Source organism: Lepidochelys olivacea (assembly GCF_965140295.1).
Source record: "Lepidochelys olivacea isolate rLepOli2 genome assembly, chromosome: 3".
NCBI classification, from domain to species: domain Eukaryota; kingdom Metazoa; phylum Chordata; order Testudines; family Cheloniidae; genus Lepidochelys; species Lepidochelys olivacea.
Window position 1 is genome coordinate 166,606,261 of NC_140413.1, and position 18,740 is coordinate 166,625,000.

Sequence of the window (18,740 nt, forward strand, 5' to 3'; positions counted from 1 at the left end):
GGCCTAAAAGAATTGTGACACTCTATTCTATTCTGTTCAGGTTCTTATACTGTGCTCTTCTCAGCTGAATCTGAGCTTGTAGCCTCTGAGCAACTGCTAAGCAATCTGAACAATTTCTCATACATGGATTTCTTTAGGTAGCTGCCGTGTTATATTGCCACATGTTGTCCTTCCCCCTTGTAGATTTAGTAACAGCTGTCCCAAAAGGGAACTTCACATTTCTTATTCAAAAAAACACCTCTGAAGTGTGAAAATCTGGAAATAAATAGTTAATGGCTGCAATCACTTCACTCATGGTATATTTTCGTCACTTAGTGTAACCATACACAGGTCTACTCTCAGCTACACTGGTGTAAACCTGCTGTTATCCTAGAGTTACAGTGATGTTAGTGTAATCAGGATGTGGCCCAGAATGCATCTTGTTTGCTTCAGCCCCCCACTAAGCCCTTGTTGGTAGGAAGTGATGCTTCTAGAACTTAGCAGCGCGTAGCTCGGTAGCTGGGCACTCAGAGACAGGAACATTTTCCTTGATATCATTAGTGATGCCATGCAATACCTGCAGACACAGGGTGAATATCCCCTCCCCTCAGAGACCTATGCAACACTTAAATGTCCTAGGGGGCTTAAGTGGGCCTTTGGGTTTGCTTGCTGTCTGCACAGTGGTAGGTTTTCTCCACAAAGAGAAATAAAACCATAGCAGCCTGGTCGCTCCTTCTGTTCTGGACAAACACGAGGGATTGTCTCAGGGTGACAGACACAATCAGTACGGACAGAACTTTCTCTCTCATTTTTTAGAGTTATAAGGGGATTTTCATATGTGAAAAAGAAACAAAACAAACATACCGCAAGTGTAGTGAATGTTCCTCAGCTACTGAAAACCGCGTCTCTGCCCTCTCTTCTCACTGAGTTGCTCAGAACCTTTTAGATCCAAGTGGCAACTATCATTTTATTTTCCCCTGTCTACAGAATTAGGCCCTTTAAGGATCTCTGGAAGTGCCATGCTTCCTTAACCCCTAGTGATTTCAATGAGAGTTGAGAGTGATCATTATTTGCCAGGGTCAGGGTCAAAATTTCCAAGGGAACCATCTGGTTCTGGGGAAGGGAGAGGCTGTAGTTGTCAGCACTCATGATTTTTGCCACCCATGGTGTGGAATACTGATGATAATGATCATGAGATATACTGACCACAAATGCATTGCATGGTCTCTGTCCATAAAGACTTACTTGGGGTCAGATATGAGCCATCCCAGTGTGAGTGGGGGAGGGAATAAGAAAATTCCTTACCCCTCTTAGAACCTCACGCAGGGACTATTCAGAATCCCACATGTGAACACAGTCCCTGCTTCCTCCTAGTGCTCTGATAGGAAATAGGTACCTGAAAGGCTGTGGGTTGAGGTTGGGAACGTGACTGCCATCTTCTGCATTGACTGGCCTGCAGAGCTGGTCATATGCTGGATAAACAACAGCATGGTGTTGCCCAGAAGTCCCCAAGAGTTGTTTCACCTGAGTCAGCCATAATTCCTCCTGGAGAATTCAGCTGCAGAATGGACCTTCACTGCACTTGAAGGCACGTAGGGCAGAACTGAGCCCTTGGGTATGCCCATTGAAGTCAATGGGACTACTCATGTGAGTAAGGTTTACTAACGTGAGTAAGGCTTGCAGGATCAGGCTCCTTTTTTGTGCGTCTGCATGTGAAAAATATCTTCACCCTAATCCACCATCAAGATTCCTTTTTAAAAAGGAACCCAGTCTCCTCAGACCGTGGCGACAGCAACAACAAAATCCAAACCAACAGCAATAGCAAAAAACCCTCCAGCCCCTGACCCTCTCACCCAACCGTTATCTCTTGCCATGAACTAAAAACCAGCAGCTTCACTTGATTTCATTTCTGGTAATAGCAACAACAGAAATTTGCATCTGGGCTGACAATGCGTATAGTGAGCGTCAGCCCCGTGGGATTTGAAATTGGCACGTTATAGCAACCCTCTGGAAAACCTGGATTTACAAGGGAAATGCTGACAAACCCTTAACTATAGCCATACTTGCTCTATGCTATATCGCACGTCAAACAATGAAATGGAACATCTTTCCTAATGGTTGAAAATATTTTTGGCTCTGCCTTGCTCTAAAACACTCATTTGATCTTTTACGTCAAATAATTTTACGCTTTCAAAGCAAATTTTGTTTTGTTGTTACTAATTGCATTCAAAAGACAGTATAATATACGTGGGATCTTATAAGGATACAGAATAATAATAGGCATTGCAGGATTTATGAACTCACATAGCACAATATTAAAGAAGCAAAAAAGGACAATAAAAAAATAAGAGAAATTTGTCCAGGGGAGCACACATGATTAGATTATCAACCTCTGTGTGTGTGTGTGTATGTGAGTGTGTGCGCGTGTGTAATGTCCTTTATAAAGCAATTAGACACCTTCCAGTTTTCAAACACCTGATAATGTTAAAGTTTATTTTATCGCCACAAGGTTGTAGTTTCCTTCCAGGACAAACTGACCCTAGGAAGAAGAGGAATAATGGACCAGGAACCTATAATAGCGATTGTGTGTTAAACAGCCAAGTAAAGGGCAAACATAGTTGCATAGTGGAATCAATCATTGAACCCATCAGTGAGAATGACCCTCATGCCCCCACCTTCTTCTCTATGCGTAAGAATTTGCCATATTCAATCTTTAGGCTCTGAACCCAAATGACCTTTGAAAGTGAATTTATGATCATTTCATCACACTCTCTATTAGCTCACTTTCTAACAAATAGGAATGAGAAATATATGGCAGAAACTGCAACTGTACATTTCCAACTAATGGTTAAAATGTCAGGGTAATAATGTACAAGTGCGTTCTGCCCTCAAACACAAAAATCGAGTGCAGCTTTACAAGGGCTGTCGCCATTCCACTTTAGTTAAAGACTTGAAAGCTTCCTTCTTCCCCTTGCAGGGCTGCAGTTTGGAATCCACAGCAGCTCATCAGGGCTCCCTTTGCCAGTACTGTACTGTACTTCATTAGGCAGCTCTATTTAATGGCTTCAACAAAAGCCATCATTTTAGCCCAACTGCCTTGACTAAATTAAAATTTCCAATCTCTGTTTTAGTGTTCTGCAACTGATGTAGACATAAGCAAAACTGGTCAACATCTGCCAGTGGGTTGGCCAAAAGTTCGGTAAAGATGTACTTCACATTTCTGAAGCATGTGCAAAGTAACATCGTCCTTATCCTCCTGAGAGCTCTCATGATTTTACTTCACCATTTGTTCAGACACACTTTAGCAGCATATAAGCCATACAGTTGATTCTCCCCTTGGTTGCCGTTTTATCTGTAGTGTCATTTTGAGTAATTGGGGTATGGTAGCTGATCAACTTTCAGGTTTCTCATTGGCAGAAAGGGACTGTATTGGCACCAAGAAAGAATATGATGGGTCCTCTCGGTGCCTGAGCAAGTGTCCCTCTTTTGCACTTGGCTACCCAAGGCCGTTAGAAAATAAGCTTAATAAAGCAACTGAGTGTATACATCTTAACTATTCCCAGTCAAGGGAATGCAGATATAGAAGAAATATTTTAAACCAATATGAAAGATGGTAAATGTCCATATTTAGTCAGTGATCTGTGAAAGTTTTTGAATTAGTTTTTAAAGCTTTGTTAAGACCAGAACGCACAGATGTTGAAAACAAGTTCAGATGTAGCGACAGATGGTATTTGATTATGAAGCAGACTGTTCATATAATACAAAGATGCTGCTTCTGCCATACACAAGTAACTGCAGAGAGTGCAGTAGCAATTTTGGAAGGCAGAGCAGTTCAAGAGGTTCTTTGTGCCGCAATAACTTTCACATTTTTCCAGCAGTGCTAGAATTGGGATAATTGTCTTCTTTTTACACTCAACTCTTTCCCCCTCATCCCCCGCCAACCACCCCTTTCTTCCCTGTTTTACAACAACCTTGCACTGTTCTGGCTTTCTCTTCAGAAGTCAGTCAGTTTAAGGGTAAAAGAGATGTCAGTTATATTGACTGAAGAAAAGAGTTCCTTGTGGTTCATAATGACAAATAACATAAATAACATCAGAAATTATCTATTTATCTATTTAAAAAGCACAGTGAACTCCTCACTTTACTCAAGTACCAAACCCTGGAAAAAACCTGACTTCAACCAGCCATTCTGAACTAAACACACAGCCATAGAGCATTTGGGTGTTTTATGCTGGGAGCATCAGACGTTGCTATTTACTGTCACTGCCACAATTTTCTTGTCATTGTCCAAAATACTCTCCTCAGCGTGAGATTAGAATAAAGCTGCAATTCTGGAAATGTTGATGATCTGCCTACCTGGTTCTATAATATAATTTCTGGGACTAGCGTCCCATCTTCCTGTTGCCCCCATCCGAGAGTGCGTGCTGGCAACGGCGGATGTGGGGGAAGCATCAGGAGTTCCAGCATGAACAGACTATGTTTATGTAGTTCTGCTACAGTGTACTGTGAAATCAATCCCTGTGCTCTACGAGCTTATAATATTGAGGCGGCCTCTTTGTTTTTCAGTACGGAATAAAGTGTTCAGTCAGCACTAATATGGGCTCAGCGTCTTTATGGTGTCAGATCCTGAGAGCAGAAGGAGCCCTATCCTTCCCCCACAAAATGGGAGCTCAAGCGAAGTGTGAGGGTGTCCAGGGCTGAGATGTTGCTTCATCCCATTACAGAGGGAGGATCCCCCCTGGAGTTGTACTTTCATTATGATGCCTATTGTGTGCAGTGCACTGCTGCATGGAATGTCATAGCTATGTAAGGAAAGAAGGACCCTGCTCTGAAGAGCTTCTGAGCTTTTTAAAGCCCCAAGTGAGAAGTGGTATGTAGCTGTACTGCTCCAGGAGAAGCCCAGGAAGAGAACTGTGGGTCCAGCTCTTTACAGGGTGCAGCTTATGCCTCCTTGTGCACTGGCTCTGTGCATGGGTGGAGGTGGAGCTAATGTTAGCCACCACCCCTTCTCCCCAGCCCCCAGCTTGATTTGAGCCGAGGCGCAGTGACCCTGCAGAGCCTGCTCTTCCACTACATGCCCGTGTTTTGTGATCTGGGCAGCCCATGCAATGACTTGGGATGGGGCATAACATAAGCAGATCCTTAGTCCCCTGCACAGAGGCACCATGTTAAGACCAGCAGCAGCCTGTCCCTATCTGGGTTGGGGTCCTGTTGTGGTGGTGCAGAATTGCTGAAGGGTCTAGAGGTTTCTGTTTAGGTAGAATGCTGTACAGGTGCAGAAAAAACAGGCATGAGAACATCCCCAAACAGTGACAGTAGCATGTAGATGAGATCCGCCAATATCTCTGTATCTCCTTAATTCTGGGAAAGCATATCACTGGGTACACAATATTAAAAAATATTGATGCCGGTAGATCACAGGATGCAAAGGATGCCAAGCAGCAGCACTTATATTAGGAAATAAAACTGGAACAGTAACAGCATGCAGATTGCACAATTTAAAATGGGGGCTTTTCAAGGGCTGGCCATGAAGACCTTGTCCAGACTGTTAACAAGTAACAGTAAATGTTAATAAGTAACACAGAAGATTGGCAGTGTACTAAACATGAAAGTGGGGGGTCCAGGGAGTTTGGGGCTACTTCTGGCTCTACAACTGACTTACTGTGTGACCTTGAGCAAATCACAGCACCAACTGGTGCCTCAGTTTCCCCATCTGTAACATTGGGATAATGACACTTAATTGTCTTAATAAAGAACCAAAGCCCTGCACAGCGGTGTTCAGATCTGAGTTTTGTGACATGGCCCACTTCTACTAAATACACTCACCACAGTAGCCAGACCTCTAAAGTGGGTAAATCTCCATTTAAATGGTGTCTCTTCAATCCAAGTCAGGGGTTCAATCAGACCCCAATTTTGGAGGGTTTTCAGAATCCAGGGTTTTAACAAATTACTGAACTAGGGATAAAAGAAAAGGAGTACTTGTGGCACCTTAGAGACTAACCAATTTATTTGAGCATAAGCTTTCATGAGCTACAGCTCACTTCATCGGATGCGTACTGTGGAAAGTGTAGAAGATCTTTTTATACACACAAAGCATGAAAAAATACCTCCTCCCACCCCACTCTCCTGCTGGTAATAGCTTATCTAAAGTGATCACTCTCCTTACAATGTGTATGATAATCAAGTTGGGCCATTTCCAGCACAAATCCAGGTTTCCACTCGGGTTTGTGTGGGGGTGTGTGGGGGTGTGTGTGTGAGAAAACCTGGATTTGTGCTGGAAATGGCCCAACTTGATTATCATACACATTGTAAGGAGAGTGATCACTTTAGATACGCTATTACCAGCAGGAGAGTGGGGTGGGAGGAGGTATATTTTCATGCTTTGTGTGTATAAAAAGATCTTCTACACTTTCCACAGTATGCATCCGATGAAGTGAGCTGTAGCTCACGAAAGCTTATGCTCAAATAAATTGGTTAGTCGCTAAGGTGCCACAAGTACTCCTTTTCTTTTTGCAAATACAGATTAACACGGCTGTTACTCTGAAACCTGAACTAGGGATAGTAACCATTATGAAAAAGGATCTAAAAGCACCCCAAAATTCAGGGAGTTTGGACTCGGGATTTTGATTGGGGGGGTTCATTTCTTCCTTTGAAAGCTTGGACCAAATAATTGAGTTTATCAGCGATTTCCCTTGATTTTACATGGGCTGGCATGAATTATCCTTGAGTGCTGCATAGTAGGTTTGTTTTGTACTAAAAGGTGTTAAACACTTGTAATAAATATTTTTCCTTATTTCCCCTAGGACCCAGCTCTATCTCTAGTTGGTGAAGCATAAAAAAGAGCTGTCATGCCCAGTTTTAATAGGCAATAGGATTTCAAGCCCCAAGAGCTGTTTCACAGTCTGGCAGTGGCCATAATGAAACTGGCCACTGTTGCCACAAGACTTTCTCCAACATGCGTTCTCCCCTGTCACTTCCCACAGCTGCCCAACTGGCGTGTCTCTTGCAAACTGAGACCAGAGAACTGCTAGTGTTTCTTTAACTACTAGTGTGCCTTTTTGTTGCCAAGCTGTAGACCCAAACATAGCTTAACGTTAAAGAATGAAATTAAACTGTGCGTGCAATTAACTTCCTTTGAGCACAAATAGCAGCTCATTGTCATGTGTTTTGTTATGAAGCAAATAGCTTGTTTTAACACTGGCTCCCAAATAAATAGGAAAGTACCACTATTCATTTGACTAGGATTTATTCATAAAAATGCAGTTCTGTTCTCCTGGCCTCTGGGCAGAGGGTGGTGGTGGGGAATTCCATTCTTTGCCTGGGAGTCAGTGTTTCACTATGCACTGCCGGTCTGGAAGGTGCCAGGCTAATCTGAGCCAAAGAGGATTGATTTGGACGGCTAAAAAATTCTGCACCTCTCCTTTCACTTCTTCTAGGTATGTTAAAAACGCCTCAAAAATAAACCATAAATTATGGACTTTCCTCCCCCATCACTCTTTAAACCACTCTCACCCTCCCCTTTCTTGAAATCCTGGGAAAACAGATAGGCCTAGCAATATGCCCTGAAAGTCACAAGACTCGGACTCTTCAGGTTCGTCTACACAGCATTTTTGAGGCGGGTAAGACTGACCGTCCCAGCCCAGGTGGACAGGTCCTCTCTACTGCTCTACAAATAGCTGTGTAGACAGTGTTTTGGGTCTGGGGGGGAGGGGGGGGAGTTTCAGAGCTCAGGCTCCAGGCCAAGCCACAATGTTAAACCACTGACAATGCAGCTATTTTTAGAGTATTAACCTGGGCTGGGAGGCTCCAAAATGCTGTGTAGACATACCCTTTCAGACCAAGGGGGAAAACAAAAACGTGCACCCTCCAGTTTATTTAAGATGACTTTAAGAATTATGGTACCACAAAGTATGTTTTCCACAGCTACTAAACAGAATGTATCTTATTTTCTCTTTTGGTCTGTGCTGTATTCTCATATATGGTACATCCTTTGAGCTTTAAAGGAAAAAAAAATGTAATCTGCATTGAATCAGATCCTTTTGGTTGGGGGAAATGCTGCAACTCATCCTGAGGCGTGACTTATTTATTTCCCTTCCTTTCCAAAGGATGGTAATAGATCAGCAACTCAACAGTCAATTCGCTGTTTCTCTTAACAGCAAGGGAAGACTCAGAATGATCATCTCCATGGAAATTGTATTGGCACAGCCTAGGCTGGGCATAAATAGGGGTAGAGACCAAGAGAATGAGAGCAATTAACCCCTGCATGCACAAACCACAGTGCATCATTCTGCATTCTGTCTTGTAGAAACTAGTGATGGGGAAGACCTATTAGGTCTCAGTGTTATTATCAATGACAGAGAGAGACTGTTCTATCTGCATTGGTTACAGCCAATTCAGTCCTTCATTGTGTTTGCAAAGTGTGTGTGGGGGGTACATTTACCTAATTGGAAAAATCCACATAGCAGCGCTGAGGAACTTCCAAATAGAGCTGCAAAGCATGGCACTGAACTTCTCCAAACGTCCGGGGCATTTGGCGCCAGGGGAGTTTGTCTTGGCTGCTTATTAAGATAGGGGCTAGTTGCAAAGTTCCAGTCTAGATCTGAATGTCCCCAATGCTCTGGGGTACCCAATGCTCTGAGTTTGAACCTCTTTGCACTTCCAAATGCAGGGTAAAATGAGAAACAGTGTTTTGCATTTCAAAGAATAGATTTATTTTTGGGGGGAAATGTCATGACAGAATTGTGAGGGGCTAACTGCACTGTCTACAGACAGACTGAGTGGAGGCAGCCACTATGCATACAGCTCTGCCAATGCACCTTAGCTCTTGGGACCCTGATGTACCCTCTCTTGGTACTTGAGGGCTATCTCCCCCAAATGCCAGCCTCAACACAAGACATGCCACTCTCTTTGAGCTAGTAAACTCTCCCTCCTCCCCCCCTTCAAAACAAGCTGTCCCACATAATTTTCGTTTCTTCCATAAGCCCCTGCTCTGCCCTTGGCTGAGCAGATGGCTAGCCACTCTCTCCTTGCTTGCCTGCTCTTATTCCTTAGCTACCCCTCCCAGCATTTAGCTATTTTGGGGTCCCATAGCAGCTTCCTCCTGGACTTTATGGCCATTCTGAACCCACTCTGCTAGGAGCACAGGTTTGAAGGTGGAGGCTTTCTGAAGTGGATGAGGTTAGAGTCTCAGCACAACCCTCCTGTTAATCTTCTCAGACCTCCATCATCCATGGCCTGGTGTTGACAGCCCCCCAGATAACCCAGAAAATTAGCAAATTCCCATGTGTCAGCCAGTTTCCTAAGAAATAGTCCTGAGCAGCACAATTCCTGACCAGTGGTATGGTGGGTTTGTAATGTGTCTAAATGGGGAGTGAAAAGAGAACCACCAGCGAATTTATTTGCAGTACAGGTAAAAGGAGAACATCTCAGACCGAAATCACTGTTGGCTTATGGATGCAATTCCATTGCCTTTAATGGATATTATCCCAGGTGTGGTTTTCACCCACAGTATGATTACACTGTACCACAGAGCTCTCAAAGACCCACACTTTTAATTACAGGTGGAGAGATGAAGTACTCATTTGGTAGTTTGAATACAAGCTATAGGCTACATACTGTCCTCAGATCATTGCTGTGGTCTCTAAAGGCTGTATCACTCAAAAATCTGAGAAGAAATGGTCTTAGATGAAAACATATTTACAAGACAATTCTCCTTTAAAAGAAAAAACTTCAGTGACTGCATGCTGAAAATAGACTACCCTATAAAAGCCCATGTATGTCAGTTCAAGGCTAATCAGATGCTCAACTCACTTAAGATAGGGAAATAAAAGAATACAGAAGTATTTTAATGTAAACCAATGATACATTCCTACCTTGATTGCTACATTGTTTTTCTCATCTTAAAAAAACAAAACAAAACAACCAGCTAATCAAAACCAACATCAGAAATAGTCAAGGTGTAGAGAAGAACAATTAAAATGATTAGAGGTATAACATGTAAGGAATTGATTTGCATAAGGACAGCATAACATGTTGAGGACTACTTAGTTTGGAAAGGAGGATACCTAACAGAGATATTTAAAATAATGATAAAATGATAGAGGCTGCCATGTGGGTGCTGCTTCTTTTATGATGGTATAAAAACAAGGGGAAAGTTGATTACATAAAAGGAGCAAACATAAACAATGTCAAAGGAAATATTTCTTTATGCAACATATAACTTGTGGAACTCACTGTCACAGGACATTGATGAAGCAAATACACTGGGGAAATGATTAAATGCTATCATGAATAAAAATAGCTTCTGATATTATTCTAGATAAAACTGGTCTAAAGGGCTGTCAGTTCTAGTGCTTTAGGACATGACCTGTGTGATATATTGCAAAATTACATGCATTATGGAGGTTTTACATCTTGGCCAATAGTATATCAGATTAGCTGGATCATTGGTTTGAGCCAATATGGCATTTGCTATGTTTGTTTTTAATTATAATGGAGAATTTAAAGGTAAACAGGTGCATAACTGTTTGTGGGATGAAGAATTTATAGGGTTTCTTTGTGTTTAAGTACATGAATATGACTTACGTGCTTAAAGTTAAGAATGTGCATACATGTTTACAGGATCCGGGCCTAAGGTGCCATTATAACAGCAGCAAGTTGTAGGAACAGACTATAGCTGTTTACTGTAGGCACCCCAAATGCCACAGGAAATATATATTAGTTTTGTAAGATAGGTGGCAGGTTTCATTAACACATAATTCCAAATTGTGGCGGTGGTGGGGGAGAGTAACCGTAAGTGGGATTGCAATCTCTCACAGTAAATTGATTCCAGTGATTCACATTTTGTTATGGGACTTAATAAAGAAATATTTTTAGAAAGAAATATAAACAATGGCAATGAGCTTGTAATTTATATTTTATTTTGCACAAGCTTGCATATATACTGCACATACATTCAGTTTAGAGAAGATGGAAGGCACACAAGGCAATTGAACTACTGTATCCTTTAAGTGGTACAAAGCAAAAAGGTAAAAGTCTGGAGAGTATACAAAAGCTTAAAACACACAAAATAAAATCCCCCCCCAATTTTTTTTCCTGTTTCTTTTCTTTTTAATTTAGTAGCTGCCAAGCTAGAATTGTAACTTTTTCTCAATCAATTGTCTACTGCACTTTTTTTTCCATATGGACAGGGGAGTCTTATTGTTTTTATCATATCATCAATTAATATTACAGTACATCCTTGGTAATACAAAATTGTACACCTTCATCAAATAAATTAGGATAAATTAAACCAATAAATTATGTAAAGTCTTCAGAACAATAGACAACAACAAAAAATCCACAGTTGAAATTGCCTCTAGCTAAAAAATAAAATTTAAAAAAAAATCAAAAATCGACTTTATCAGTTCAGTTATTGTTCTATCTTCAAATTAAAGGGTCTTTATTACAAAAAAGAGCTTAATAATGCTATTTACAACATATTGCTAAATAATATAAAGGCAGTGTTTTGTCACTTTTGTAACTATATACATATGAGTAATGGCTGGGACAATATCAGTTTAAACCTTAACCTTTGACTCTTCTGGGCAGCAGTAAAACCAACTTAAGATGCATTTTTCTGACTCCTGATTTCATATTACATGAAAAATAACAAATTCTTGTTATAGTATTTGTTGTTGGGTTTTTTCCCCACTTGAGCAGTTCTTTAATGCATTTTAAAATTTGCAGCAAGGATGGGTTTTAGGTAAAATATAAACTTGTTGTTTCTTCTAGATTTGCTTCTACATATCCTAGTACAATTGTGCATTTCTGAAGGTGGCTGCTTAAAGGAGAGAGGTGATTGTGGCTCAGATGAAGAGACTAAAAAGTCACAGTGCCACCACCTTTCATACATTAAAGAAGATATTCCTAAGAAGATGCAAAGGTTAAACACCAGTTTTCATCCCAGCTCTAAATATGAGCATTTTCAGCTTCAGTTTATAGATGGTTTACAACCAACAGTTCTACAGAAAACAAAATTGCATTTCCTTCAACAGAACATTTAAGTGCAATACAGTAACTGCTTACTCATATAAACCAGTTACATTCCTTAAGGGGAGCTTTTTGAAAACAATGCTTATTGGAATTTTCAAACACATAGTTGGTACCAGAAGGAAACATTTGCACTATTAACACCAATGATTTCTATATAATACACATGGCAAATATAATTTTTGCTTTCACTTCTCATGTACAGTGCTCATTTTGGGGGTTTTGTAAACCACTTTCCATTTTTTTCTATATATATATATATATATATCTTTCAATGCTGCTGGTGAAAATCCTATCTTTAAAGCCACAAAATCTTCACCCTTATTTCTTAGTTAATATTAACCTGTGGAAAAAACATTTTGCTATTAAATGACTTCATGTACATAGAAAAAAATTGTGTAATTGTACAGAAACTGTATTACCTATGCCCTTGACATCTGATGAAAGAGACTTATCATTTAAAAGTAGAGAGCTGGATATTCAAGAATGCTTTCAACTATCTATACAGTTACTGTAGTGTTTCTTATAAATTTCAGCAGATGTTTTCAGAATGTAGTTATTAAAATCTTATGTCTTTATGCAAGAACAACCATAAGATTGAATATTTACATTGCTTTATAAAAGTTCCCCTCAGTTTTCGATGTTCACCCACATACCTGGTACAGTAACAAAGATTCTGCAAACTTAAAACACTTTTAATTAAATAATACTCAGAGGCACAAAGCAAACCTCAGGAATACATGGGTGAACACTTCCTTAAATAATTACTACATTCTAACATCTTCCACATGTTTACCATTTAGTGTGAAACGTTCCCATTAAACAACCAGAGATACAGTAAGAATTAAATGTTTTGTAATTTCAAATAGAACATTCTTTTCACAAAACATAACAAATGTCTAAAATAGGTTCTTAATCTAGATAGGAAAAAGGTAAGCTTTTCACTTCATACGCATATTTTATGTGTGTATATACATACAAACATATCTATGTAATGTCTCCATGTATGTATATGTGTGTGTGTATCTATACACATAGATACTGCGTATGAAATATTGCTTCTATACTACTTTTCAATATGCTAAGAAAACACAAGATTTGCACCACATTTACAAAAAATTGGCTTCTACAAGAATTTTCAAAACTTGAATGCTGCTCAAACAATTGAGAAAAAAATAATTTGCATTATCAAACTGTTCTAAAAATTCTCTTCTTCAAAAACGTATTCTCCTGCTTTGTTTTGTATTTTTTTTTTAAATTTTTTAAAAAGACACAAAATATGCATAGCTATCAACATTATGTCAAACAGCCGGAAAAAAAAATCTAGTGTTTATTGCAGCTGTAGTAATTGAAAAATAATGTTTAAAAGATGAAAATTGTAAGCCACAGAAGGCACAAGAACAATTGTACTTGTGGGGAAAAAACTGGTATTTTGAAGGATTTTTTTAATCCTTCCGCTGGTGCATTTAAGGTCTAGGCACAGACTACAACCTCAAGTTTATATGCAGAAATAAATCTGAATTAGCAGTAAATGAATGGCAACATGGGATTTCTACATGGATTTTTAAATTCTTTCCCTACGTAAACTTTTTTTGTTACAACAAAACTAGCCTCCTGCCTTTTAGCCATTGTTTTTAAGTAAACAGTATTGAGATTGTTTGAAAGATTCTGATTTCTATTTACAATTTAGTAAGAGTTATGCCATATATTTATCTTTATATTTTTAAATGCATCGGGAGGCACAAAGGCAATATGGCTATAATGCAGTAAAATCACCATAACTGCAATGATCCAATTTTTTTTTCCAGGTCAAAAAACTGATTTTTTCCTCTCTTTAAAATGAAATTTCTACTCTTAATTCCTATGCCTCATTTACTATTGAGATTATGCTATTTATAAATAAATAAATAAATGCAACAACATCTAGTGTTGAGTACACAGTTTCACTCATTTAGATTATTAGAATCACATTGGAGCCAAATAATATAATAAAATAATAATAATATAATATAATAAAAGTAATGGTTATATCACAGATCAAGATGGTATCTAGTAATGTGTCCATGCAGTATGACTAAAGTATGGCTTTACTTTTTTATGTCCAGGAGGCAATGCAGTGTTATATTTTGTATTTGATGGGTTGCCAGTGAAGAACTAATTGTCTTAGAACTTGAGCATTTTATGCCACTTCCTCCCATAACAATAAAAAAGAAAAAAAAAAAGTGCATGAACACAATTTTCCTTCTTTCTTACTTGGAATTGATTGCATTTACATCTTTACGAAGTGTAATGGTTACCAAATCATGCACAAAATAAAAGAATGACACATGCTGTCTACTGTATGGATGCCTACAGTATTAGGTACTCACAGGGAGTTTAAGATCAAGAAGATTTGTTTTGCTTCTAATGCATAGTGAAAATGTTGGCACTTCATCCCATGCTATTGTCTGCATTGCCTATACTCCACAGATACTGCCAGTACTTGAAAATAATGACAGGGCATCGCAGGATTGTGCTGTTTAATTTGAAGTCAGCAGGTTTTTAAGGCTTTGTGCTGACAATAATTGCTTTCATACATTTCTGTCTATCAGCAGTATTTGTAAATGAAGTGAAATTGCAATGATCAGGTCAGCTCTTTAGTCACACGGGTAAACTTTCACTCTCCAAAGTCAAAATGCAATTTTAAAATAAAGTTAAAGAAATAAAATATTGATGTCCTAGATGGTCTAAATATTACTGGCTATTTTGTAACTTTCTCTAGATTTGTATCAAATTACCTAAGGGGAAAATAGAATTCAAAATAACAATAAATTCTTACTGCATCTGTGCAAAAGATGACAGAAAAAATAACAAATACCTAGTGCCATAGCATCTTTAAAAAAAAACAACAACCCCAAACTATTGGACACTATACGTTTTTGAAAATGTGAAAATAAAAAGGAGAACCACTGAAGAAAGCACAAAAACTAGCAGCTAGCTTTCTTGCATTATGTTCACACATTGTGACATATCATTCAGATGAATCCAAAACTTTCGTATACTTTACACTGTACTCGTATTTTGGTCAACACCATCTTCTGCTTTAGAACACAAGTGTGGCACTCTGATCAGACAGATTTGTTTTTGATGATGCACTTAACTGTAATGCAAAAATTAAATTTGGCTATCTTAACTCTGCGTAGCCAACAGTACACTACTGTAAATTTTGTGTATGGTTAACTGGATTTTTATAAAAATGTTATTTTTATACTTGCGACTAGGTAAAGATTGATTATATTTTACAGCTACAAACAAAGGGCCTTTTTGCCTCAGCAGATTTGGGCTAAAACGCTTTCTTTTGCTATATAAAGGTAATTCAAAACATTGCTTTTCAGGGCAAAATATTAACTATCAAATATAGGCAGCAATCTTTTTATGCCTGGAAAAAAAAACTGTGCAAAGAATAAATGTCAAGAGCTAAGAGCCAATTAAAATATGACTAAGACACAGCAATATAGAATGATGAAAGGTTTTGTTTTTACTTTATGGAGAGTGAAATGCTTCCGTTTTAATAAGCTGACCATATTATAAAATTAGTGTGGTTGATACAATATTGTGCATGAATTACTGGCTTCCCCCTGCAAGAATAGTATCTGTTTTGTGCAAAATTGCTTTGCCTCAATAAAAAAAAATTACCTTGCATGTTAATTACTGGGGCAGGGTATATGTTATTCCTGTAAGGGAAAGCTTGAAGAATAGTGTTTGCCTTTTTGGGGTATCACTTTTTGGAGTGAAAACCTAAAATGGATCTTTGTAGTTTTTAGAAATAGGAAACAAAATCTACCTTATTTGTTAAAAAGCAAAATAAAATAAAATAAAATAATGCTCTAAGCTTATGAAGTAACTTCACAGAGTTCAGACCTTTAGCAGTATAAACATAATATAAACTTCATTGTTTGTAATATTGTGCCGTGACATGAGTCTCACTCAGACAAAATGCCACTTTGCAGCAAGCAATAAATCTGACAAAGCATTTTTAAACATAATGCCCTAACTTGCTAAGACAGGCTTTTATACACTTCAAAATTCTTCTCCCTGAAAATTAACCCCATTTATTCTCCAAATGTTAAGGGTCTTGGGCAAAAGTAAACTGAAGGGTGAAGTAAAATAACTATTCCCCCTTGTAACTGACCAAAAAAAAAAGCCCCCTATAGTCTGATTTCATACACATATATATGTATATGATATACCTATATAGGAAATTAAAATAAAGACACACACAACTTGGGCATCAAAAGGGGACTGCTACTTCTCATACATTCATAAATAGTTTTTGAACTCTCTACTCATGAAGAAGCTCTTGTAGGCAGTTTGGGGATTTGAAAATCTCAGGGACCTCACTGTCCAGTTTACAGATGACCTTGTATATGGCCTTCTTCCAGGAAGGATCAACATCTTTGCCTGCGATAATGGCATTGAAAAACTCTCGTAACGTGATCTGAGCCACTTCCAGGAATCTCTCTGGAACCTGCTGATACAAGGAGACAATGGCATTAATAAAGTTTTCAGTTTCAAGTCTCTGGTTCTTCAAAGGAAACTGAACTAAGTTCTTTCTTTCAAAAAGGGGCTTACATAGCACCTGCATTTTCTAAATATGGCAGACTTCTATTCTCTTATGCAAAGCTGTTTATATATAGTACCATAGTAATAACTTTTATAACATGTGTTAGATATCTTTGCAACGTCTGACTACAGAATGTAGGTAACGAAATGTTAAAGTCTGGATTTAGATAGTGAGGGACTTATAAGATATAATTAGCAAAGGAAGGGGGGGGGGACGAACCAACAGCAATTGTCTTAAAGGAGATAAATCTCGTCATGAAATTTTACCCATGTACTTATGCGTAAAGTCTCTGCATGAGAATTCACATGAAAATTATACATGCATTGAAAGGCGCATGAACCTCTGAATATCTGTGTTTAACTTTGGTAAGAACCAGTGCTGAAAGCTCTCAGAGAAATAGGATATCCATGAACGGTTGTTCATAGTTTAAAAAACAAACAAACAAGCCATCAGCTAATGGCCTGATTCTGTAGCTGCTCTGTGCATGAAACTCCCACAAGTCACCCTCCTTGGGAGCCATTCTAGTTGTTCCTTTTTTTTTTTCCTTCAGAAACCTACCAATAAAAACTCAAACTCTTCAATGGGTGTGTCATGCATGAAGTTGTGAGAGAACTGGGCTCTGTCTAACCCATTTGTTTTCTGAGTGTTGGTCTAATTCCATGGTTAAGTCAAACAGCTAGCTAGCAGGGGTATGCCATTTCCAGATTCCCTGGGACCACAGATTTACAGAAAAACAATGTATTATGGAGCCACAGCTCCATAGCTATAGACACAGCAAGGCAAACACTTTCTACTAGATGTACTGCTTGCTACTGTGAGTACTCCCATTGAGATGATGGGTCTCCTCATGGTAGGAATTAATATACACAAGTAGAAGAAGTTCTCAGGGATGCATTTGATCCCTGCTGTGGGATGCATGTGAGCAGACAGTAGCAATCACACAGAGTCCAATTCAGCAGGGTGCCATGCAGGTGCAGAGGGCTCCACCCATGTCCATCACATTGCAAAATGGGGGCCTATGATTAACCAATATTCTAGCCTAAGTCTGATTTTTGCCTAATAACTTTAGAAAGAACCCCAAAATTACTTGGCCTGAAAATTCACATGCTTCACCTCATGTTATAAAGCACTAGACCTATCTCACTGAGATGACACACTAGCATTCTAAATTTTCCCATCAGACAGACATGTGATCAGTGGGAGCTATGTACATGCATCTGAGGGCAGAATTTGGCCCTAAACACCTATCTTCTCCTCCCCCCACACACATGCTGCAGAAACTTCTTATTCAAGGGGCTACATGGAGAAAGTGTGTTTTGGGGACATTCTATCACAGCAATAATTACCGGGGATTAAGATGACTATTTCCCTACCTTATTGTCTGTTCAGAAAAATGAATCTGTTTTCAGACAACATCTTTCTGTGTTTCACTGCTTAATGAAATATTTACAAGAGATCCCCTGCCTGTCTCTTTCTGGTGTTGCTGTAGAAAGTGTTGCCCTTACTGTTTGTTCAATTCCAGCTGCTGGTACTTGGTATTGCCCAAATGGGGTATGGAGACACTGAAATCTGTGGTTAGGGAGCGATTGACCCAATGTTACAAAAGGGTAAGAAAGATATCTGATAAAATCAGTGACGCCCCTAGATATGTAGTGAGCCACCAGCTCAGAAGGGCCTGAGTTAGTTTGCCTCCAGGATTCTGCCTCGCAGTTACAGCTGTGGAAAATGTTCAGCACAAATGCAACAGCCTGGGTTGAAGTTTGGCCTGTGCCAGTAAACCTAAGCCCATGCAGGTTAGAGTTCTTCAAAAAGGTGAGGAGAGTTTTCCATACAGTATGCCGTGGAAAACACCGTGAACCCTCAACAGCTGCGTGACAACTCCAGTCACCTCTCTCCCTAAAGACATATAAGGTAGGAGGCAAGAGGTTCTTAGATTTGCTCTAGAGGGCTGGGAGTTATCTTTAAAGGCTTAAAGTCATTGACCCCAAGCCTCACCCCAAGCCTCACAGTGAATCTTCAAAGGTGGGTTCACTTCCAACCCCATGAAACAAACTGCAGGGATCAGTTCTCAAATATCTTGATTAAATGAGCCCCAGAGAGGTTGGAGAGGTCTATTCATAATACAGTG

At 39.2% G+C, this 18,740-nt stretch overlaps 1 protein-coding gene and 1 long non-coding RNA gene across 2 annotated transcripts in view; one reads left to right on the forward strand and one right to left on the reverse strand.

The window, feature by feature from the left end:
• The window catches only part of LOC311517414, a 234,118-nt gene that overhangs the window by 115,224 nt on the left and 100,154 nt on the right, over nt 1-18,740 (forward strand). The gene's annotated exons all lie outside the window — the stretch shown is intronic.
• The window catches only part of PROX1 (prospero homeobox 1), a 53,798-nt gene continuing 45,934 nt past the window's right edge, over nt 10,877-18,740 (reverse strand). Inside the window, exon 6 of the mRNA XM_084622238.1 lies at nt 10,877-16,516. Within this exon, the coding sequence (XP_084478364.1) occupies nt 16,331-16,516 (186 nt within the window). The 3' untranslated portion in view covers nt 10,877-16,330. The remainder of the gene's footprint in view (nt 16,517-18,740) is intronic.